Source organism: Heptranchias perlo, chromosome 3 (assembly GCF_035084215.1).
Source record: "Heptranchias perlo isolate sHepPer1 chromosome 3, sHepPer1.hap1, whole genome shotgun sequence".
NCBI lineage: Eukaryota > Metazoa > Chordata > Chondrichthyes > Hexanchiformes > Hexanchidae > Heptranchias > Heptranchias perlo.
The window spans coordinates 137,225,051-137,250,972 of record NC_090327.1 but is presented as its reverse complement, the minus strand read 5'-3'; the positions used below and the strand labels follow the sequence as shown (position 1 = coordinate 137,250,972).

General features: G+C 46.9%; 1 protein-coding gene across 1 annotated transcript in view; it reads right to left on the bottom strand.

The window, feature by feature from the left end:
• Nucleotides 1-25,922, bottom strand: part of LOC137320260 (sorting nexin-31-like) — a 94,138-nt gene that overhangs the window by 56,478 nt on the left and 11,738 nt on the right. Inside the window, exons 3-7 of the mRNA XM_067982041.1 lie at nucleotides 20,211-20,328; nucleotides 16,775-16,839; nucleotides 9,420-9,530; nucleotides 7,831-7,921; nucleotides 4,732-4,819 (exon numbers count right to left, since the gene is read on the bottom strand). Coding sequence (XP_067838142.1) covers nucleotides 4,732-4,819; nucleotides 7,831-7,921; nucleotides 9,420-9,530; nucleotides 16,775-16,839; nucleotides 20,211-20,328 — 473 coding nt within the window. The remainder of the gene's footprint in view (nucleotides 1-4,731; nucleotides 4,820-7,830; nucleotides 7,922-9,419; nucleotides 9,531-16,774; nucleotides 16,840-20,210; nucleotides 20,329-25,922) is intronic.

The window sequence follows — 25,922 nt, the reverse complement described above, 5'->3', positions numbered from 1 at the left end:
TTCTAGCATAACCTCCCTGCTCTTATGTTCTATGCCTCGGCTGATAAAGGAAAGTATCCCGTATGCCTTTTTAACCACCTTATCTACCGGTTCTGCTACCCTCAGGGATCTGTGGACATGCACTCCAAGGTACCTCTGTTCCTCTACACTTCTCAGTAGCTTATCCCTTGCCTTGTTTGCCCTCCCCAAATGCATTACCTCACACTTCTCCAGATTGAATTCCATCTGCCACTTTTCTGCCCACCTGACCAGTCCATTGATATCTTCCTGCAGTCTACAGCTTTCCTCCTCACTATCAACCACACGGCCAATTTTTGTATCATCTGCAAACTTCTTGATCATGCCCCCTACATTTAAGTCTAAATCATTGATAAATCTCACAAAAAAGCAAGGGACCCTAGCACTGAGCCCTGCGGATCCCCACTGGAAACAGCCTTCCAGTCACAGAAACACCCGTCAACCATTACCCTTTGCTTCCTGTCACTGAGCCAATTGTTGGATCCAATTTGCCACTTTCCCTTGGATCCCATGGGCTTTTACTTTTTTCCACCAATCTTCTATGTGGGATCTTGTCAAAAGCCTTGCTAAAAATCCACGGGGACTACATCAAACGCACTACCCTACCATCGACCCTCCTTGTTACCGCCTCAAAAAAATTCACTCAAGTTAGGTCAGACACGACCTTCCCTTAACAAATCCATGTTGACCGCCCATGAATAATCCGTGACAGCATAAATGACAGTTTATCCTGTCCCTCAGAATTGATTCCAATAATTTGCCCACCACAGAGTTAGGCTGACTGGCCTGTAATTACTCGGTCTACTCCCTTTCTCCCTTTTTAAACATCGGTACAACGTTAGCAGTCCTCCAATCCTCCGGCACTACACCAGTAGCCGGGTGGGGGGAACGGAGAGCAGAGCGCTGGGTGGGGGGGTAAGAGACGGGGGGGGAAAAGAGACGGGGGGGGAAAAGAGACGGGGGGGGAGGAGAGGGGGGGGGGGAAAGAGAGGGGGGGGGAAAGAGAGGGGGGGGGAAAAGAGAGGGGGGGGGAAAAGAGAGGGGGGGGGAAAAGAGAAGGGAGGGGGGAAAAGAGAGGGGGGGGGAAAAGAGAGGGGGGGGGAAAAGAGAGGGGGGGGGAAAAGAGAGGGGGGGGAAAAGAGAGGGGGGGGGAAAGAGGGGGGGGGAAAGAGGGGGGGGAAAGAGGGGGGGAAAGAGGGGGGAAAGAGGGGGGGAAAGAGGGGGGGGGGAAAGAGGGGGGGGAAAGAGAGGGGGGAAAGAGAGGGGGGAAAGAGAGGGGGGGAAAGAGAGGGGGGGAAAGAGAGGGGGGGAAAGAGAGGGGGGGAAAGAGAGGGGGGGGAAAGAGAGGGGGGGAAAGAGAGGGGGGGGGAAGAGAGGGGGGGGGAAGAGAGGGGGGGGGAGAAAGAGAGGGGGGGGGGAAAGAGAGGGGGGGGGAAGAGAGGGGGGGGGGAAAGAGAGGGGGGGGGGAACGAGAGAGGGGGGAAAGAGAGGGGGGGGGAAAGAGAGGGGGGGGGAAAGAGAGGGGGGGGGAAAGAGAGGGGGGGGAAAGAGAGAGGGGGAAAGAGAGGGGGGAAAGAGAGGGGGGGAAAGAGAGGGGGGGGAAAGAGAGAGGGGGGGGAAAGAGAGGGGGGGGAAAGAGAGGGGGGGAAAGAGAGGGAGGGGGAAAGAGAGGGGGGAAGAGAGGGGGGGAAGAGAGGGGGGGGAAGAGAGGGGGGGGAAGAGAGGGGGGGGAAGAGAGGGGTGGGGAAGAGAGGGGGGGGAAGAGAGGGGGGGGAAGAGAGGGGGGGGGAAGAGAGGGGGGGAAGAGAGGGGGGGGAAGAGAGGGGGGGGGGAAGAGAGGGGGGGAAGAGAGGGGGGGGGAAGAGAGGGGGGGAGAGAGGGGGACAGAGAGCAGAGCGTGGGGGGGAGAGAGGGGGACGGAGAGCAGATTGCGAGGGGGGGTGGGGGGAGAGAGGGGGACGGAGAGCAGAGCGCGGCGGGGGGGGGAGAGAGGGGGACGGAGAGCAGAGCGTGGGGGGGGGGGGGAGTAAAATATCTTGAGAATTCACATTTGTTAAGACGTCGGGCAGGATTTTAGCCCGGGGCAGGGAGGGGGTCGAATTGCGGACGGGAAACCGGAAGTACAGGTTTCCTGGACGTCCTTACAATTTTTGACGCAAGGAAATCTTTTATTTTTTTTGTCGGTTTCCCGTGAGACAGGCCGGCCTGATTGACAGGCTGGTCTCAGTCAGATGGGAGCAGAGCGAGGAAAAGGACATCTTCAGGTAAGTCTTACATTGTATGGATTTGGGTGGGTGGGTGGGGCGGTGCAGGAGGTCGGTCGGTCGGTCGGTGGCGGGCGGGCGGTCACTGCAGGTCAGCTTGTTGGGGCTGGAGGAAGTGCTCCTGCCCCTCGTCCCACCCCTCGTCCCACCCCGGGAAAACTGGAAATGGGTGAGTTGGAGGCGGATTGGGGGCGGGTCTGAAATTGTTGTAATTTTCAATGCCCCCCACCCCCCAACCCACCCGTTTTCCCCTTTTATAATCCTGCCCGTTATTGTGCTGCTGCACGTGAATAAATAATGCTTTCTGCAATGATAGATCTGTTTTTATACAGGTAGCTGGCACTGGTTTTTGGATGGATGGAAGGATGGAAAGAAAGAAAGAACTTACATTTATATAGTGTCCTTTATGTGACCTCAGGACACCCCAAAGTGCTTAACATCGAATGAAGTCCTTTGAAATTTAGTCACCACTGTAATATAGGGAAACTCAACAGGCCATTTACACTCGAGCAGCAATGAGACAAATGACCAGATAATCTGTATATTTTTTAAGGGATGTTGGTTGAGGGATAAATATTGACCAAGACATTGGGAGAACTTCCCTGCTTTTCTTCGAACTGTGCCCTGGGCTCTTTATATATCCACTTGAGACAGTAGACGGGCCTTGGTTTAACACCTTATCGAAAGACAGCACCTCTGACAGTGCAGCACTTCCTCAGTACTGCACTGGAGCGTCAGCCTGGATTATGTACTCGAGCCCCTGGGGGAGGGTGGGCAAGCAGAGCACTGTGGGGGGTGGCGGGGAGCAAACCGGTAGCCCGGAGGAGAAGCACGAGGCCAGAGAGAGCAGCGTGGGGAGGGAGAATGTGATCCAGGGTCTAAGAAGAGGGAGGGCGGGAGAAGAGGGGGAAGGAAAGAGAGGAAAGGCAGGGAGAACGTGATCCAGATGGGGAAGTGGATCACGATCGCCTTCTCCTTCCACCACCACCTCCCCACCCAGCCCCCCCCCCAACCCTTCGGTTAGACCTCAGACACGTTCTTCTCCCACCTCACTCCAGGGGCTCGAGCACATAATCCAGGCTGACACTCCAGGGCAGGGGGGGAGGAAGTGCTGCACTGTCAGAGGTGCCGTCTTTCGGATAAGACCTTAAACCGTCTGCTCGTTCAGGTGGACATAAAAGATCCCATGACAATATTCGAAGAAGAGCAGGGAGTTCTCCCTGGTGTCCTGGCCAATACTTAGCCCTCAACCAACATCACTAAAAAACAGGATTATCTAGTCATTATCATCATATTGCTGCTCGCAGGGCCTTTGGGACGTCCTGAGGTCCTGAAAGGCGCTATATAAATGCACGTCTTCCCTTAAATGGTTTAAGTATGCATGCTTTTAGCCTCATTTAATTTATAAATGACTTTAATGCACATAGAATATTGATTAGGTCTTGTACTTAATTTAGTCAGTAAAGCTGTAGCAATCATATTCAATTTGACTAACTTTTCAAAGATGGCTCCACTAGTGAGATACCAATGCCACCTAGGGGTGACTGAATTAACCCCAAATCATTTTTGAAACAGGAAGTTTCACATCAAGGTTTTTAAAAAATGCTTTGAATTGAAAAAAAAAACCTTTAAAAAATTCAATAAAATTTGTAACAGTTTTTAAAAAGTTGAAATTAACAATATAATCCTTATTATCGGAAATAAAAACAGAAAATGCTGGAAACACTCAGCAGGTCAGGCAGCATCTGTGGAGAAAGAAACAGAGTTAACCTTTCAGTCAAAGACCTTGGCGAGAGGTCATCGACCTGAAGCATTAACTCTGTTTCTCTCTCCACAGATGCTGCCTGACCTGCTGAGTGTTTCCAGCATTTTCTGGTTTTTGTTGTCCTTATTATGTTCATTTGTCAGTTCTGTTACTTTTTTCTCTCCCTTTCACTGCCAAGCTCGGAACCTCCTCCAAGTAGTCAGTACACCCAACAAACACTTAATAATAAAACAACACATCGGAAACGAACAAACCAAAGAATACGAAATCACAGACAACCATAAAGTCTTTAATAACAGGTCAGGAAGCCCTAGCTATGAGGCTCTCAAGTCAAGCTACAATAGTCCCCATTGTTTCTCTCTCACTGCTGTGAAAAGTCATCGATGGGAGGAAACGACACAGGGGAAAAAATGACAAAAAAAATTGTTGGCTCTGCATAAACTCAGCATGGGTTTTAATTCCACTAAATGCTCCCTCCTTGTTATAACTGTGAACTTGTTATTCCCACAGTTCTGTAGTGACTGATGGGTTTTGCTCGCGAGCTTCCATCAGAAAATCAAGCATCTTTATTGAATTCTCACTGGAGATAATCATGGCTGGGAATCATGGGAACACACAGGATATTGAAAACAAACAACTGGTTTTAAAAATCGCTGCCAAAAGGAATATATATGTTTCACTCACCTTTTCCTGATCATTATTCTGCAGTTCTCGTCCTGCAGGCTCCATAAACTCACATAAGGCAGCTCAAATGTGTTCAGCTTTTTCAGCACTGGCCAAACAATATGAAATAACAGACAACATAAAGTCATCATAAAGAGTCTTGCAAATCTCTTTTTCATCCTCAAGTATATACTTTACTGCTTTCAACTTTTATTTTAAAAGGAAGTATACTGCTGGGCGATGGGGGAAAGAGCGGGAAGGTGGGATTAATCGGATAGTTCTTTCAAAGAGCTGGCACAGGCCGGCTCATTGTCCTCCTTCTGTGCTGTAAGATTTTATATTAAGTCTACTACACGCACATTGAGTGGTTTTGAGGACTACATAAGCTATCTCTCTGAAGGTATGAAAAGTGACCGAGTGCACAGATACTTAGGCCTCTCCTTCTTACAGATAGTATTTGGTGCCAGAGATCAACCCCGGTTACTTACATTTTCTGGTTACAGACCGACAGCTCAACACTAGTTAATTACATTCACTGGTTACAGATGGTCACCCGAGCAATAAATAATAGATACTCAGTCCAGTCAAAGCAATAGAGCACATTGTTGCCGATATCGGGATAATTCTAAGAGCGAGATTTAATAGCCAGTTCTAACATGAATTGGGCTTACAGACTAAACCTGCACAAGGCCAATACCTATAGTTAATCTGACCTGGTCATAGAATCATAGAACGATACAGCACAGAAAGAGGCCATTCGGCCCATCGAGCTGGTGCCGGCTCTTTCAAAGAGCTATCCAATTAGTCCCACTGCCCTTTTAGCTTAGCCCTGCAAGTTTTTCCACTTCAAGACTTGTGTGAGTAAAAGTTACAGACCTGGCATTGTCTAGACACGATAATTATCTTGTCCTCATTTTAAAAGACCTGTGTTGTGATATGGGCTTTGGGAATATCTGGAGTGGAAGCACTAGGACAGAAGTTTACAAACTGGGTTCACAAGGTTTCTGCCCACCTAGGGCTGGGGATACTGGACACTGGGAGCACGATATCATGAGAATTCACATTTGTTAATACATTGGCCAGGATTTTAACCTGGAGCAGGGAAAAGGGCAGGGAGGGGGTCGAATTGTAGACGGAAAACCCGGAAGTAAAGGTTTCCTGGACATCCTTACAATTTTGACGTAAGCAAGTCTTCTATTTTTTTTTTTGTCGGTTTCCCGTGAGACAGGCCGGCCTGATTGACAGGCTGGTCTCAGTCAGATGGGAGCAGAGCGAGGAAAAGGACATCTTCGGGGGAGGAGTGGGAGGGAGTCAGTCACCGAAGGGTGGGGGGGATTGCGGGCGATCTTTTGTGGGGGGGGGCACGCATCGGGGATCGGGGGGGGGGCGTGGTCGGCGATTTCGGTGGGGAGTGGGAGAGGGGGGTGCAATCACAGTCACTGCAGGTAGGCTAGTTGAGCTGGGGGAAGCACTCCTGCTCCTCTAGGCCCACGAGCTGTGCCAGAAAGGCACTTACCTGCAGTTTCGGGCCTTCTCGCCTCCTCTCACATGGTGTGAAGGAGAAGGCCCAGGAATCCCAGCCCCCAGGGGTTGAAATTACAAAACCTTTCAAAATGGAGGGCCACAGCCTCCTTGAAAGGTTTTAGTGACCAACCCGCCTCCTGGGAGCGGGTTAGTCGCCCGCCCTCTGGAAATGGGTGAGTTGGAGGTGGATTGAGGGCGGGTCTGGAATTGTTGTAATTTTCAATGCCCCCCCCAACCCACCCGTTTTCCCCTTTTAAAATCCTGCCCGTTATTGTGCTGCTGCACACGAATAAAAAAATGCTTTCTGCAATGATAGATCTGTTTTTATACGGGTAGCTGGCACTGGCTTTTGGAAAGAAAGAACAAACTTACATTTATATAGTGTCCTTTATGTGACACCCCAAAGTGCTTAACATCTAATGAAGTACTTTTGAAATTTAGTGACTACTGTAATACAAAGGAAACTCAACAGGCCATTTACACTCGAGCAGCAATGAGGCAAATGACCAGATAATCTGTATATTTTTTTGAAGGAATATTGGTTGAGGGATAAATATTGACCAAGGCACTGGGAGAACTCCCCTGCTCTTCTTTGAGCTGTGCCCTGAGATCTTTATATATCCTCCCGAGACAGTAGACGAGACAGTAGACGGGCCTTGGTTTAACAGCTTATCTGAACGTACTCACTCTGTACTCATTGAAGTGTCAGCCGAGATTATGTGCTCAAGTCTCTGGAGTGGGCCTAAAGGAAGCTCGGATTGAGGGTTCAGGGGAAGGAAAGAGGGGTCCCTAGAACTGTGTAACTATTTGCAGAGTCCATGGGTATGCGTCAGAATTTTGCAGGGGGTCACTCAGAGAGAGAAGTTTTGGAAGTACTGCATTAGAAGAAGCTACATAATTCACAATGGATAGGGTTATAACAGACTTCCTGCTTCAAAATGGTGCAGATGTTAAAAATTCAGTTCTTAAACCTTAGTATAAAACTTGAAGTACATGTGAAAATGTTCATGTTTTAGTAAACACAAACCACCAGGATTGACACATTAAACATACTGCTGCAGCAACAGTAGTGAAATACTGAAGCATTTCAATTTTGTCATCTGATCTTCTGTGTTTAAAAATTCAAATTAATAGACAGAGGTAGAAAAACACATGCAAGGCATGTGCTGTGTATTCACTGGAATTATAAGTGATACGTCAGCCAGCTAAGAAACTTTGCTTACATTATTTGCACTGGAAGAGTCTAATGCAATTATAAGCCAGATATATATAAAATGATATAGATATATGTATAGATATATATGAGAGAGCGCAAGAGAAACACACGAGAGAGTATACAGTGATTTCACATCACTATGTTCAGATATTTGCAGTTCCATAATGATCATTTCTTTATAAAACTTATTGAATAAAACTGCAGCCTCACAGGAAATCATGGATGAACTGTGAAAGATATAATATATGCATTTATATAGGACCTTACCGGGTCAAAACAACCCAAAGTACTTTAGACAAAGTGTACTCGTGAAGCTAATGTCTCTCCCATAAGGATGATATCTTGAATACCCGACAGAACTAAACTAGTGTGGAACTTACCCGAGTATCCTCCAGTAGGATATTCACAAACAAGATACAGGGCAAAGTGTTCCAGAAACTGCCGCGACAATTCAACCTTCTGGGCAGCAAGCTTTCAAAAAAAAATCAATTAACCAGTAAGTTATTGCGGGGCACGTGGTAAAGAAATAAAAGACACACAGTGATCAGGAATTTACAAATCGAAGACTCGATTAACCAACAGTATATACGGAAAACTCTCATTGTTTATCAACCAACTCCTTCAGACCAGCAGTTACGACAGCCGGCATTTATTTAAAGACACATTCTTCCTCCCCCCACTCCCAACCCGCACCGCTCCACACCCCGCGCCCCCTGCCCGCATCAACCCCCTCCCGCCCCCCCGCCCCACGTGCCCCCCGCATCGCCCCCCCTGCCCGCCCCCATCGCCTGCCAATATCGCCCCCATTGCCCCCGCCCCCATACCTCATTACCTCGCCAGCGCCCCCGCCCTCCCATCGCACCCGCCCCCCCATCGCACCCCTAGCACCCCCGCCCCCAATCGCGCCCCCGCGGCATCATCCCCAGCGTCCCCCCCCGCCCGTCCCCCCATCACACCCTGCCCGCCCCGCCCCGTCAACCGCCCCCGCTCCCGTCCGTCCCGTCGCCCGCCCTGTCACGCCCACCCGCCCGGCCCCGCCCGTCCCGTCACGCCCGGCCCCGCCCGTCCCGTCACGCCCCCCCCCACCCACCCGTCCCGCCCCGCCCGTCCACGCCCGCCCCGTCAACCGCCCCCGCCCCGTCACGCCCCGCCCCCGTCCCGTCCCGTCACGCCCCCACCCGCCCCCGCCCGTCCCGTCACGCCCCCACCCGCCCGTCCCGTCGCCCCTCCCGTCACGCCCCCCCCCGCCCGTCCCGTCGCCCCTCCCATCATCCCCCCCCACCCGCCCCGTCACGCCCCTCCCGCCCGTCCCGTCGCCCCGCCCGCCTCATCCCGTCACGTCACGCCCCCCGCACGCCCCGTACCCCCCTCCCATCATCCCCCCCGTCCCGTCACGCCCCCCCACCCGCCTCATCACGCCCGCCCCCGCCCGTCAACCGCCCCCGCCCGTCCCGCCCCCCCCGCCCCGTCACGCCACGCCCCCACCGTCACGCCCCGTCCCCCCCGCCTGTCACGCCAGTCACGCCCCGCCCACCCCGTCACACCCCCCGCCCCCCCCGCTCCCCCCGCCCGTCCCGTCACCGCACGTCCCGTCACGCCCGTCCCATCGCCCCCCCGCGCCCGCCCCCGTCCCGTCATCCGCCTGCCCCGCCCGCCCCGTCACGCGCCCCCGTCCCGTCACGCCCCGTCCCGTCACGCCCCGTCACGCCCCGTCCCGTCACGCCCCGTCCCGTCACGCCCCCCCCCCATGCATCTGAGAGGGGGGGTCTTGGTTTAACGTCTCATCTGAAAGACGGCACCTCTTACAGTGCAGCACTCCCTCAGTACAGGCCAGGGAGGTAATGGGTTTCTTTTCTGCAGTATGAGTGGAAGTATGAGACTAGGTCAGCTAATTACCTGTCCTCTTAAGCTATATGATGTGTGTGGCCTTAGGAGAATTGGGGGAAGAGGAGATAACGGGAAATTTTACCTCTAACATCCTCTCTGCTGAGTCAGAAGTGTGGGTGTCAATCAGAAGCTTTTTTCCATCTGCAAGAAGAATCTCCAAGAGAATAGCTCGTGCACAAATCTTAAATGTTTCCTGCAACAAAAATTTTTTAAAAAGGAACAGCTCAGTGGTATTTCCCACATGGAGTGTAGAACGTGGGTTTCAGATTTCTTATAACTGACTAAATATTCAGTATTGGAGCAGCAGGAAGTGCACTGGAACACTTTATTCCTGCCCCAGAGTTAAACAAATCAGTCATTGAAGTAAGTAAATTGTAAGCTTTCACATCTGAAGCCTGGAGGTGCTAATGTATTGTGGCAATGGTGTAATGTATTGTACTGCTTGCTTTTCTCTTCAGTTGGTCAGGTGCCCACTATTAGCGTAAATCAGATGTCAAGCAGTATCAATCCCCAGACATCGCATGATGCACAACACAAAATAAATTCCAACTAACCTCCATGAAATCTTCTTTTATTGTTTGGCTAATTATCAACACTCAACTCCAATAATCAGTTATTATACATCTTTAACAGTTATTGTACTTATATTGGATACACTCACACCAAACACCTCCAAGTTCTTCTCATTAAAGCCAATAGCAATTTAAAAAAAATCTTACACAGCTGTTTAGAAAACTTTATTCACCACCTTTTCAGCTCTGTTTGCTTTTAACTCCTATTGTTCACCGACAATTTTCATTCTCGCCCCAGAAATACTAACAGACAGACTAAGTTATTACCTCAAAGTCTTTTCTTCATTCTTTTGCTGCTATCAACTTTGTTTTTTTTCTCCGAATGGGCAATAATTCTTTTGCCATTCCGCCTCTCATCCTCTCCATGTCCACCTTCTACTTCCATAGGAACAGGGGGAGGACATTCCGCCTCTCGAGCCTGTTCCGCCATTCAATTAGATCATGGCTGATCTGTATCCACCCGCCTTGGTGCTGTAACCCTTAATACCCTCGCCTCACAAAAATCTGTCAATCTCAGTTTTGAAATTTTCTGTTGACCCCCGGCCTCAACAGCTTTTTGGGGGAGAGAATTCCAGATTTCCACTACTCCTTGTGTGAAGAAGTGCTTCCTGACATCACCCCTGAACGGCCGAGCTCTAATTTTAAGTTTATCCCCCCTTGTTCTGGACTCTCCCACCAGAGGAAATAGTTTCTCTCTATCTACCCTTTAATCACCTTAAACGCCTCAATTAGATCACCCTTAATCTTCTATATTCAACACAATACAAGCCTCGTCCATGCAACCTGTCCTCATAATTTAACCCTTTTAGTCCAGGTATCATTCTGGTGAATCTGTGCTGCACCCGCTTCCAAGGTCAATATCTCCTTCCTGAGGTGCGGTGCCCAGAACTGAACACAGTCTCCAGATGAGGTCTAACCAGGGCTCTGTCCAGCTGTAACATAACTTCCGCCCCTTTGTATTCCAGCCCCCTTGAGATAAAGGCCAACATTCCAATAGCCTTTTAAATTATTTTTGTACCTGTCCTCCAGCTTTTAGTGATTTCTGTACTTGGATCCTTGAATCTCTCTGCTCATCCACAGTTCCTAGCTTTTCGCCATTTACAAAATACTCTGATCTATCTTTCTTTGGATAACCTTACATTGAACTCCATCTGCTACAGTTTAGCTCACTCAAGTAATCTATCAATGTCCCTTTGCAAATTTCTGCTCCCATCTACACTGTTTACTGAGCCACCTAACTTAGCATCGTCAACAAACTTCGATATACGGCTCTCTATTCATCCAATCATTTATAAATATCGTGAAAAGCTGTGGCCCCAGTACAGATCCTTGGGGAACACCACTAGTCACATCCTGCCAATCGGAGCACACACCCATTATCCCTACTCTCCTACCTCCTAACCAGTCCCCTATCCAAGCCAATTGGTTGCCTCCAATTCCAGACGCTTTCATTTTTGTTAAGTCTCTTATGTGGAACCTTGTCAAATGCCATCTGGAAATCCATATAAATATCATCCATAGACACTCCTTTACCTACCACGTTAGTTACCGCCTCAAAAAATTCAACTAGGTTCGTTAGACATGACTCACCCTTTACAAACCCACGCTGGCTCTCTCTGATCAGCTCATATTTGTCCAAATGCTCAGTCACTCTGTACCCAATAATAGATTCTAGTAACTTCTCCACAACTGTCATTAGACTAATAGGCCTATAGTTTCCCAGTTTATCTCTCTTACCATTCTTAAATAATGGAGTGACATTGGCAATTTTCCATCTAAGGGGATAATTCCTGAAAACAGCGTGTTTTGGAAGAGCTTTCACCTACTCTCCTCCTCCTCCTCCTATGTTCCTCAATCTTTTCTGCTCTTTTTAATTGCCTGTCTTGATACAGTATCTGAGTGTATCCGTTCTCAGGGCCCCTTTGACTATTACAGTTCCTGATAGATGATTTTTTTTTTATTTTTAAAGTAACTCAATATACTACATACCATTATTATTGCTTTAACTGGTGGGTCTTGCTTTGTGGATTTTCAGACTTCTTATTCATCCTTTTCCTTCAACAGGTCAAGCTTCTACTATTTCTGTTACTTAAGTGTTTCTCCTATTTTGAGTCAGTTGGCCTTAATCTTCCATGCTGTCATCCTTTACTACTCCTCCTCCTCTCTCAACATCATCCAAGACTCTTTTTCCCCCCCCCTTGACTACTTTCCCTTTTGAACACTATTACCAGCCTATTACATTAGCATACTGGGTGATAACTCTACCCTCGATTGTCCTTATACCTTCCAGGTGTTAAAAGGGGTTGCAATTGCCCAAGTACTTCCTATGAATACTGGCAGCGCATAACCTTCTGATTACCCATTTCAGAAGCCCTCAATTTATTTACGTGGAAACTGCATCCAGATCCCACAATAACTTAGTAAATAGTTGTAACCTCTAGAATAGTACACCACCATTCATAGAATAGAATCATAGAATGATACAGCACAAAAGGAGGCCATTCGGCCCACCGTGCCTGTGCCGGCTCTTTGGAAGAACATCCAATTAGTTCTACTCCCCTGGCCTTTCCCTATAGCCCTCCAAATTTTTTCCCCTTCAAGTATTTATCTAATTCCCTTTTGAAAGTTATTATTGAATCTGCTTCCACCGGCCTTTCAGGCAGCACGTTCCAGATCATAACAACTCGCTGTGTAAAAATTCTTTCCTCATGTCGCCTCTGGTTCTTTTGCCATTTACCTTAAATCTGTGTCCTGTGTTACTGACCCTTCTGCCATTGTAACTTCTTCATGGAACTACTAATTTGCATTGCTGCTGTTACATCAAAAACTTCTCTGAAGAATACTTGCCAGGTAGCTTGGTAGGCATTTGCACTGACTGGAGCAAAACTGAGCCATGAAGGCCCAGGTAGAGACTATAGCCAGGGATGAGATAGGTGAACTCAGTCAGGGCAGCAATCAGAGTATTACAGTGCCCCCGAACTAAGTTTGAGGGGGTGGAAAATTTGGGAAAAATTTCTGTCAATGTTTCCACTCTTGACCGTTAATTGGTGACCACATTGCACACCAATTTTTAGATGCATTAATTATGAAACAAACAAGCCTCAGAAATACTCATTCAAATCGAAAGACAATTTGCAGCACCACTGCACTTCTGAATGCAGCAGGTCTAACACGAACACAACTAACACAAAACTAACATCTGATTGCTGAAACAACTACACTACAGACCAAAACTATATATCAATACTGACACACAGCCTCTGAAGTCTACACACCAGGAAGAGCTGGACTTAACCATTAGTAAATTAACCAAATCACCAGTGCAAATGCTGTTGTAAGCCTTACAGCACAAATATAATGCATGGTCTTAAAATTTTATTATATACGATTTAATATCTTCACAATAGAATACATTGTTTTTTAAAAAGTGCACAAAATAAATCATCAAATAACTAGAATACTGTGATACCAGATTATGCTACTCACTGACATGACCAGACAGAACACTCGACACATTACATAATCTGGTCCTATCAGTTAAATGATTCATCACATTGAGAATGCATGAAACATCATCTATATGACACATTATATAAAATTATATGTTAGATTATAAGAAGAAATCTACCTCCCTAGTTTCTTTATTGATTTCCAAAACTCTCAAAAGTCCATATGAAACATGATTCCCATAAAATGTTCTTCTGTGCAGTGTCAGGATAAGCCACATGACTCTACCTTCCCCTCGTTGTGCCGATTGGTAGGAAACAAGCAGTTGGTGGATTTCACCGAGTAATTAAAATGAATGTGAGTTGGTGCCAATCGGTACTGGCATAGAATCATAGAATCATAGAAGTTACAACATGGAAACAGGCCCTTCGGCCCAACATGTCCATGTCGCCCAGTTTATACCACTAAGCTAGTCCCAATTGCCTGCATGGCCCATATCCCTCTATACCCATCTTACCCATGTAACTGTCCAAATGCTTTTTAAAAGACAAAATTGTACCCGCCTCTACTACTGCCTCTGGCAGCTCGTTCCAGACACTCAGCACCCTTTGAGTGAAAAAATTGCCCCTCTGGACCCTTTTGTATCTCTCCCCTCTCACCTTAAATCTATGCCTCCTCGTTATAGACTCCCCTACCTTTGGGAAAAGATTTTGACTATCTACCTTATCTATGCCCCTCATTATTTTATAGACTTCTATAAGATCACCCCTTAACCTCCTACTCTCCAGGGAAAAAAGTCCCAGTCTATCTAACCTCTCCCTATAAGTCAAACCATCAAGTCCCGGTAGCATCCTAGTAAATCTTTTCTGCACTCTTTCTAGTTTAATAATATCCTTTCTATAATAGGGTGACCAGAACTGTACACAGTATTCCAAGTGTGGCCTTACTAATGTCTTGTACAATTTCATCAAAACATCCCAACTCCTGTATTCAATGTTCTGACCAATGAAACCAAGCATGCCGAATGCCTTCTTCACCACCCTATCCACCTGTGACTCCACTTTCAAGGAGCTATGAACCTGTACTCCCAGATCTCTTTGTTCTATAACTCTCCCCAACGCCCTACCATTAACGGAGTAGGTCCTGGCCTGATTCGATCTAACAAAATGCATCACCTCACATTTATCTAAATTAAACTCCATCTGCCATTCATCAGCCCACCGGCCCAATTGATCAAGATCCCGTTGCAATCCTAGATAACCTTCTTCACTGTCCACAATGCCACCAATCTTGGTGTCATCTGCAAACTTACTAACCATGCCTCCTAAATTCTCATCTAAATCATTAATATAAATAACAAATAACAGCGGACCCAGCACCGATCCCTGAGGCACACCGCTGGACACAGGCCTCCAGTTTGAAAAACAACCCTCTACAACCACCCTCTGTCTTCTGTCGTCAAGCCAATTTTGTATCCAATTGGCTACCTCACCTTGGATCCCGTGAGATTTAATCTTATGTAACAACCTACCATGCGGTACCTTGTCAAAGGCTTTGCTGAAGTCCATGTAGACCACGTCTACTGCACAGCCCTCATCTATCTTCTTGGTTACCCCTTCAAAAAACTCAATCAAATTCGTGAGACATGATTTTCCTCTCACAAAACCATGCTGACTGTTCCTAATCAGTCCCTGCCTCTCCAAATGCCTGTAGATCCTGTCTCTCAGAATACCCTCTAACAACTTACCCACTACAGATGTCAGGCTCACCGGTCTGTAGTTCCCAGGCTTTTCCCTGCCGCCCTTCTTAAACAAAGGCACAACATTTGCTACCCTCCAATCTTCAGGCATCTCACCTGTAGCTGTCGATGATTCAAATATCTCTGCCAGGGGACCCGCAATTTCCTCCCTAACCTCCCATAACGTCCTGGGATACATTTCATCAGGTCCCGGAGATTTATCTACCTTGATGCACGTTAAGACTTCCAGCACCTCCCTCTCTGTAATATGTACACTCCTCAAGACATCACTATTTATTTCCCCAAGTTCCCTAACATCCATGCCTTTCTCAACCGTAAATACCGATGTGAAATATTCATTCAGGATCTCACCCATCTCTTGTGGTTCCGCACATAGATGACCTTGTTGATCCTTAAGAGGCCCTACTCTCTCCCTAGTTACTCTTTTGCCCTTTATGTATTTGTAGAAGCTCTTTGGATTCTCCTTTGCCTTATCTGCCAAAGCAATCTCATGTCCCCTTTTTGCCCTCCTGATTTCTCTCTTAACTCTACTCCGGCAATCTCTATACTCTTCAAGGGATCCACTTGATCCCAGCTGCCTATGCATGTCACATGCCTCCTTCTTCTTTCTGACTAGGGCCTCAATCTCCCGAGTCATCCAAGGTTCCCTACTTCTACCAGCCTTGCCCTTCACTTTATAAGGAATGTGCTTACCCTGAACCCTGGTTAACACACTTTTGAAAGCCTCCCACTTACCAGTCGTCTCTTTGCCTGCTAACAGACTCTCCCAATCAACTTCTGAAAGTTCCTGTCTAATACCATCAAAATTGGCCTTTCCCCAATTTAGAATTTTAACTTTTGGGCCAGACCTATCATTCTCCATAGCTATCTTAAATCTAATGGAATTATGATCACTGGTCCCAAAGTGATCCCTCACTAACACTTCTGTCACCTGCCCTTCCTTATTTCCCAAGAGGAGGTCAAGTTTTGCCCCCTCTCTAGTCGGGCCATCCACATACTGATTGAGAAATTCCTCCTGAATACACTCAGCAAATTTCTCTCCATCCAAGCCCCTAATGCTATGGCTGTCCCAGTCAATGTTGGGAAAGTTAAAGTCCCCTACTATTACCACCCTATTTTTCTTGCAGCTGTCTGTAATCTCCTTACATATTTGCTCCTCAATTTCCCGTTGACTATTTGGGGGTCTGTAGTACAATCCTATCATGAAGTGATTTGTTCAGTTAAGGCTTGGCAATAAGAGATAGGGTGACATGCATTGGTAGGGTCTTCCTCAAACTTTAGTAATGTTCTCCCGCACATGCCTAGCACCTGAAGCACAATTTCTAAAACCCACACAGTGGAAAAACCTTGGAACTAAAATGCATCAGTATTGGACTCGACGAGAAGGTTTGTGTTTCAATACCAGTCTCCACTGACACTCACACTTGAACTTCTTTATGGAAATCAGGTTACTGGTGTTGGTGAAAAACGCTGCATGGTCGGGTCAACCAAGGAACAGCCTTTTGCCATGGTGTGGATGTGGGAGAGAATCCTTTCATTAAAACCACATTAAAACAGGGTACATACTCAAATTAAGTACAGTGTATATATAACTACCGTGACACTTTGCATCTTACAATATGCTAATTCTGGATTAGGAAAATTGGAATTATTCCCTACCTGTTGTGCCTTCTTTAAAAAAGTGGTGAATATTTCACTGACTGATATGGCAGGATCCTCCCCAACTGTAAAAGCAAGAACACAATGTTCAGTTGGTTTTGCTTCTTTATAATGATATAAAACTAGAGTCGACAAGTATCTGCCAGAGTTGTACCTCTAACATTAGAGACTTATTTACAGGGGTTGCAATAAAAATGTCAATGAAAATGGAAGAACTGTATTCCTTTGGAAAATGACTAGGCGGCTTGAAGAGAATCTGAGTAAATAGACAGGGATTGTACATTTCAAATTGTACTTGGGTGGGGGGAGGGAATTGCACTCATCCAGGTGAATGATATCAAAAAGTATATCAGCAGACAATAAAGCAAATTCAAAACATCTACTCTTAGATTGTCCATTAGCCAAACACTTTTGTTCCCCCAGGTTCTATACTGTACATTTAGACAAATCTCATTTAAAAGATGTATTACTAAAGCCTTTGTTGTACAAACATAAAACCAGTGGAGAAGTTGTTCACATCGAAAAGTAGCAGCGCATGTCCCAAACAATCTGAAAATTGTAGCTTGAAAATCTGCATGAAAACATACCCCTTCAGTACAGCTTCATGGTGCCATAAATGGTATTATTAGTTTCCAAGCCTCTTCCTTCCTGCTGTTTCTCATGATTATTTCACGGAATTTACTTTACAAAGCAAATTAACGGACTTGGGCTATCGCACAGAAGTCAGTGAAGATACCTGCCCTGCTCCCATGTCCTCTGCAAACAGGGTTGATTGTACTGCTTGAATACTTGTGTGGCAGATACAGGCTCCATCCTGCAGCATATTACAATGAATTTTACAGCACAGAACTAGTTTATACTCCACATGAGCCTCCTCCCACCCTACTGCATCTCAACTTATCCTTCTATTCTTTTCTCCCTCATGATGTGGAGATGCCGGTGATGGACTGGGGTGGACAAATGTAAGGAATCTTACAACACCAGGTTATAGTCCAACTGTTGGACTATAACCTGGTGTTGTAAGATTCCTTACATTTCTCCCTCATGTATTTATCTAGCTTCCCTTTAAATGCATCTATGTTAATTGCCTCAATCACTCCATGTGGTAACGAGATCCACATTCTCACCATTGTCTGAATAGTTTCTCCTGAATTCCTTATTGGATTGATTGGTGACTATCTTATAGTTTTAGACTACCCCACAAGTGGAAACACCTCTTTTCTACATCTACCCTCTCGAACCCCTCTATAATATTAAAGACCTCGATCAGGTCACCTCTCAGTCATCTCTTCTCCAGAGAAACGAGCCCCAGCCTCTTCAGTCTTTCCCAATAGTTGTACCCTCTCGGTTTTGGTATCATCCTTCTAAATCTTCTTTTTGCACTGTCTCCAGTGCTTCTATATCCTTTTTGTACAATGGAGACCAGAACTATGCGCAGTAGTGTGGTCTAACCAAGGTTCTAAATAAGTTTAACATAACTTCTCTACTTTTGAATTCTATTCCTCTAGAAACGAACCCCAGTGCTTTTTCTGCACGTTTTATGGCTTTGTTAAACCGCGTCACTGCTTTTAATGATTTGTGAATCTGTGCCCCTAGATCCCCTATCCCCATTTAGACTCATTTTCCAAGGGGTAGGAGCCTTCCTTATTCCTCCTACCAAAATGCACCACCTCACACTTATCTATATTGAAATTCATTTGCCAATTACACACCCATACTGCAAGTTTCTTAATGTGTTATGCTTTTTTTAAAAATTATATCTCTTCATTTGAAATTTCAGCTAGGCTAAGTATGGCAAAATTAAACTGCGTTAACTGATTTCTGTAAGCCTTTTGTCTATGTGTGATTTGTCTATGTGTGTACGTGGTGAGGGGAGGTTAGAGCATATACAAAATCCTGTCTGAAGTCACCACATAATAGATTGCGACAGGCATTCAGTCCTAGCTATGAGACTTTGGATGCCCAGGGATCTTTGCACCAAATTATGGATCCTTCGAAGGACAAAGGTGATTTTTAGCCCTGATTTTAACCTGGGGCGGGAATCGAGGGTACGGAAACCAATGATCCGTCTGACCCCCTTCCTTGCAGTTTGGCTTCAAATACGTGATTGGTCATAGTTCCCACTTACAGGAGCGATCAGGAATTTATGGTTGGCATCCTTCACCTCGTTCTAATGTGGAAACGAGAAAAAGGTACTTTTTAATCCTGTGACCCTCTAACCCATTCGCCCCACACAAAAGATACAAGTTCCAGTTCACGGGAGCCGTAGGCCTGCATATAGTGCTGTCAGCACAGATAAAATATGTTAGGAGAAGGCCAAACTGTAAGAACTTTGTCTGAAGAAAGGCAAAGTCATATTGGCTGCAGAGTATGAATGTTTCAGTAACAGCAGAAATTCCTACCACCAGCAAAAATAAAGGGTCCCTGTGAAATTTAGTGTAGACTTCCATGATCCCACTGTTGCCATTATTCAGAGTTGTTACCAGTTAGATGATGCCCACTCAGTGGGACCCAGTGGCACAAGAGTAATGTCAAAGTAGCATCAATTCCTGGACTGGATTCATACTCGTTCCCAATTTTTAAAAAAATGGTATTAGCTTCTGATAAAGTATCATTATTACTGCTGAAATACTTTCATTCCTTCTGAAGTTCTGGGGTATTGTTGCTTGAATTCCAGTAGCTCTCCTGTATCTATCCCAGGTAATCATTCTTCATATGTAGCATAGTGAGTCTCAGCAGGATACTTGTCCATGGATTGTTGGAGGGGGGGGTGGGGGGGGGAAAGAGAGGAAAAGATTCAGATACAGTCACCTCCCAATGCAGTTTACTGTCAGGGCCTATACTTTCTGGAGTTTAGAAGAATAAGAGGTGATCTCATTGAAACATCAGATTCCGAGGGGGCTTGACAGGGTAGATGCTGAGAGGCTGTTTCCCCTGGCTGGAGAGTCCAGAACTAGGGGGCATGGTCTCAGGATAAGGGGTCAGCCCATTTAGGACCAAGATGAGGAGAAATTTCTTCACTCAGGGTTGTGAACCTTTGGAATTCTCTATCCCAGAGGGCTGCGGATGCTGAGTCATTGAGTATATTCAAGGCTGAGATGGATAGATTTTTGGACTCTAGGGGAATCAAGGGATATGGGGATCGGGCGGGAAAGTGGAGTTGAGGTCGAAGATCAGCCGTGATCTTATTGAATGGCGGAGCAAGCTCGAGGGGCCGTACGGCCTACTCCTGCTCCTATTTCTTATGTTCTTATGTCAGGATTAGGAGAAGGAACCCTGGCTGATATTTCTCCATCCTTAGCCCAGAAGCACTGACGCATGTACTTGTTTGAGCCAATGGGTCACTCGTATAAAAGAATGGGTTTTATCTTTGAAGACCAGCCTATCAAGTTTAAGGGGTTGTCCCTGAAATGACCTCTCCTGTAGATAAACCTACCTTTCTGAAGATATTGCTGTAACTGAAGTCTTCTTTCTTCAGCCATGGACTCAGTTTGCGCAAGATAATTCTTAGGCGGAAAATCTGGCACAAGATGGCTCCCAAAATATCGTCTCAACTGAAATAAACCAAATATCACAGCATTAACTCAGATACGTACGTCTGCAAGTTCTGCGTAAGAGAAAAAAGACTTGCATTTCTATAGCGCCTTTCACAACCTCAGGACGTCCCAAAGCGCTTTACAGCCAATGAAATACTTTTTGAAGTGTAGTCACTGTTGTAATGTAGAAAATGTAGCAGCCAATTTGCACACAGCAAGCTCCCACAAACAGCAATGTGATAATGACCAGATAATCTGTTTTCTTTTTAAGGTGTTGGTTGAGGGATAAATATGGGCCAGGATACCTGGGAGATCTCCCCGGCTCTACTTCAAAATAGTGCCATGGGAACTTTTACTTCCACTTGAGGGGGGGGGCAGACCGGGCCTCGGTTAACGTCAAATCCAAAAGACGGCCACCAGCACTCCCTCAGTACCGCACTGGAGTGTCAGCCTAGATTTTGTGCTCAAGTCCCACTCCACCTGAAGGTTGTGTGCTCAAGTCCCACTCCAGGGACTTGAGCACAAAATCTAGGCTGGTCTTGACACCAGTAAACTTAGTCTCAAATATATCCCCAACTATTACAAATTTCACTAGATATCAGATTCGGAATCTCCAGTCACTCCCGTAAACAGAACTCGTGGCCCCAACGATCAGGAGTATATTTATTCTGCCCAATATCTAGTCAAACAATAGTATGACCTGGAGACCGCAACAATAATATCCCCATCGTATGTAATGGATACCGTGATCTCACGCATGCCCCATGTGCTTTTTCTCCTATCTTCTGGAAGACAAACTGATAATCACTCGTGAGGTAGAGCCAACTGCAAACCAATAAACTAGTTTATTTTGCAGGCCGTCTTCTAGTGAAAAACATCTATTTCACATTACTCCCCTTACATGGTAAATAACAAAGTTCGCCACTCTAGCCCTGTTAATGGGCTTAACTCACTTTACAAGTTAGCAATCCTTGAATTAGCCAGACTAAAATTTCCATGACTAGCGAACTAACATTTCTGTTACAAATTTAGTGTTTGTTCTAGATATTCTCTTGAATTTAGTGACAATAGTTTCTCCCAAAAGTGAATCTGATGTCCCTTATGATCAGGAGTTTACCTTTAAAGTCCAATATCTCGTCATACAATAACGCGACTCAAGGCTGTAATAAAACAACCCTCACATTATATGAATTGGATACCTTAATCACCCACAAGCAACCGTGTGCATTTCTCCAGTCTTCCAAGAGCATGGACTGAACAGTACGATTAAACAAGATCATCGAAAAAAAATCAAGCAGCTGCTTTATTTCACAGATTGCATGTGACGGAACAGAGTAGTCATTCCAGATTTTTAATTTCTTCCATAATCCTTCCAGTAATATATAAACCAAAACATGCCCCCATTATCCCTGTTAAAGGGCAAAGCTCGTTAACCTTAAAATCGCTGAATCTGATCAGCTCTCCGTATGACTAACCAACTCTCTTTTTAAAAGGAGACTTGCCTCCTACTCATTTCTCTCAGCAGCCTTTTTTTTGGGATTGACTCACTGACCGTGCGATAGGGTCTTTCATCCCATTACTGGGCAGGAAGTCAAGAGCTTTGACTCTCCCATCTCTCCAGGTCCAGGGACTGGCCGGCTGAGTTGCCAATCAAAGCAGCTCCCACCAACCCAAGATATGGGGCCCAACCATATCACCTCATGTTGTGTATACAGGAATAGGGTTCCTCACAACATCTCATGAGGGAATGCCTACTGAAAGCCTTTGAAACGAGTTAACAATCCACCTATTGTTGCAGATCGTAAAGGATATCAGTTTCAATGGCTGGCTTGTTAGCTTTTGGAGGAGCTCATTAACATGCCCAGTCCCCTTTGTCCTGGTGGCTCCAATCTCCCTTTTGCTGTCAGAAAGATGGAGAACCCAATGTATCAGAAACATATTATAGTATAAATCAAATCTCCCTCCTAGATCAAAGAGTCAAGAAATCGCAAACATGAAACTTTCCTATTATAGGCCAGTCTAGAGTCTCACAACCTCCCTCAAGAGAGAGAGCTTGTGCCTGACTCTGTTCCAGGCTCCAAAATCTGCTGCAGACTGTCATTTTTCCCCACACCAAAAGCTTAATTTCTAATCCGTTCCTCAGCTGAGTTGAGGATTGGTTTGCCGAGCTGCTAATCAAGACTACCACCTTGGATCAGAAACCTCCTCTCCTCCCCGGTGTGAGTGCAATCGCAATTAAATTGCCTGTTTAGTTAGGCCTCTTGAACTATTCAATGAATAGAAACCAATCCAACATTATAGGTGCAAGCCTCTCTGAAATGTACTAATGACCGTCCCCTTGTCTCAAACTAATGCAGTACTGTGAACATACATAATTCTACTAACTTCTGTGCCTGGTACACCATCTAGTGGACCTAATCAACATCCCAGATAGCTTGCCTGTTCCTTGGAGTTAACCCCTTGTGGTCCGAATTTAACTCCATAACAATATCATAATATAAATTAACCCAAAGATTTCTTCTGAATCTAACTGGTGAAAATCCTGAAACATGACACAGACTAAAGCATTTTTCCCCCTTTTTTTTCCTCCCTCTCACGAAGGCGCTGCCTTATTCTAAGGTACGGTTGTATATACCAATAACCCTCCAGCATCTCACCCAACTGCGAGCCCAGAGAGCGAGAGGTGGCAACAGCTCACCCAAATGGAGAATTGACAGTGAGTGTTGGCAGTATCTCACCCAAGTGTACACTTGGATAGTGGGTGTTGAAGAACTGTTGGACCATGGGGCCATCCTGATCCTGCAGCTGTCCACATGCACCCACTTTCTAATGGGGATCAGGAGCAGAAGTCCATTCCCCCCCCCCCCCCATTCCACGAGCCCAGCCTATGGGACCAACTGTAGCATATGTTTTGGCATCGACAGCACTAATACTCCCAGCTATCAACATACCCTGAGTATCAGTTTGTTTTTAAGGAAGGGGAAGAGCCACTTATTTTTCGCCTCTTAACAGGCCACGACGAACTTCAATGGATGAAATGTATATCCCATCTACAAAAATACAACATATAGACAGCCCTCCAAAATCAAAATTGCAAACCTTTGTTGGCACATACCACACCAAGGCAAATGAAGACTTCGTAGCCATATACTACGGCAAAAATACAGTGAACATACCTGCTTTTATATTACAGTTTAGATCGAGAGAGCAAGCTAACCATGGTGCCGTATTTGCTTTTCTAACATGCAGTCGATCTTCCTGCAAACTGGCTGCGTGGTGCAGCCCTGCCATTCATTACACCACCACCGACAGGTGCTGCAGTCAATGAAGCAGAACATTTACTGGTCCCAGGAAGGCTGGTGGCAATCAAGAAGACAGAGTTAAAAGATGGAGTCTCCCTGGCTTCCGGGCCTAAAAAAAAATCTGGAAAATTTCTCTGACATACGAACTTATGAAAATGAGGGGAGAAAAAGACCAGCTGGTCCATCAAGCCTGCCCCCTCACTCAACGCCTGCCCCCTCACTCAACGCCTGCCCCCTCACTCAACGCCTGCCCCCTCACTCAACGCCTGCCCCCTCACTCAACGCCTGCCCCCTCACTCAACGCCTGCCCCCTCACTCAACGCCTGCCCCCTCACTCAACGCCTGCCCCCTCACTCAACGCCTGCCCCCTCACTCAACGCCTGCCCCCTCACTCAACGCCTGCCCCCTCACTCAACGCCTGCCCCCTCACTCAACGCCTGCCCCCTCACTCAACGCCTGCCCCCTCACTCAACGCCTGCCCCCTCACTCAACGCCTGCCCCCTCACTCAACGCCTGCCCCCTCACTCAACGCCTGCCCCCTCACTCAACGCCTGCCCCCTCACTCAACGCCTGCCCCCTCACTCAACGCCTGCCCCCTCACTCAACGCCTGCCCCCTCACTCAACGCCTGCCCCCTCACTCAACGCCTGCCCCCTCACTCAACGCCTGCCCCCTCACTCAACGCCTGCCCCCTCACTCAACGCCTGCCCCCTCACTCAACGCCTGCCCCCTCACTCAACGCCTGCCCCCTCACTCAACGCCTGCCCCCTCACTCAACGCCTGCCCCCTCACTCAACGCCTGGAGCATCCTGACTAGATGCTTCCGACTCCCCTCCCCCTCACAGACATGTAATCTCCTGAGAAAGGTGAAAAAAAACCCAGAGAAAAACCCAGAGCCAATAAGGAAGAAAATGGGTCCAGTAACATTGTGGTTACGTTACTGGACCAGTAATCCAGAGACACGAGTTCAAATCAGTAATGGTGGCCATGAAACTACCAGATTGTCGTAAAAACCCATCTGGTTCACTAATGTCCTTCAGGGAAGGAAACCTGCCGTCCTTACCCGGTCTGGCCTATGTGACTCCAGACCCACAGCAATGTGGTTGATTCTTAATTGCCCTCTGAAATGGCCTAGCAAGCCACTCAGCTGCAAAATCTCACTACAAAAAGTCATAATAAGAATAAAACCGGAAGGACCACCCGGCATCAGACCACTAGGCACCGGACACGGCAAACCAGGCCCAGTCGACCCTGCAAAGCCCTCCTCACTAACATCTGGGGACTTGTGCCAAAATTGGGAGCGCTGTCCCACAGACTAGTCAAGCAACAGCCTGACATAGCAATACTCACAGAATCATACCTTTCAGCCAACGTCCCAGACTCTTCCATCACCATCCCTGGGTATGTCCTGTCCCACTGGCAGGACAAACCCACCAGAGATGGCGGTACAGTGATATACAGTCAGGAGGGAGTGACCCTGGGAGTCCTCAACATTGACTCCAGACCCCACAAAATCTCATGGCATCAGGTCAAACATGGGCAAGGAAACCTCCTGCTGATTACCACCTACCACCCTCCCTCAGCTGATGAATCAGTCCTCCTCCATGTTGAGCACCACTTGGAGGAAGCACTGAGAGTAGAAAGGGCACAGAATGTACTCTGGGTGGTGGACTTCAATGTCCATCACCAAGAGTGGCTCGGTAGCACCACTACTGACCGAGCTGGCCGAAGGACACAGCTGCCAGACTGGGCCTGTAGCAGATGGTGAGCGAACCAACATAAGGGAAAAACCTACTTGACCTCGTCCTCACCAATCTACCTGTCGCAGATGCATCTGTCCATGACAGTATTGGTAGGAGTGACCACCGCACAGTCCTCGTGGAGATGAAGTCCTGTCTTCGCACTGAGGACACCATCCAACGTGTTGTGTGGCACTACCACCGTGCTAAATGGGAGAGATTCAGAACAGATCTGGCAGCTCAAAACTGGGCATTCATGAGGCGCTGTGGGCCATCAGCAGTAGCAGAATTGTATTCCAGCACAATCTGTAACCTCATGGCCCGGCATATTCCTCACTCTACCATTACCAACAAGCCAGGGGATCAACTCTGGTTCAATGAGGAGTGTAGAAGAGCATGCCAGGAGCAGCACCAGGCGTACCTAAAAATGAGGTGCCAACCTGGTGAAGCTACAACTCAGGACTACATGCATGCTAAACAGTGGAAGCAGCATGCTATAGACAGAGCTAAGTGATTTCACAACCAATGGATCAGATCACTGCCACATCCTGTCGTGAATGGTGCTGGACAAT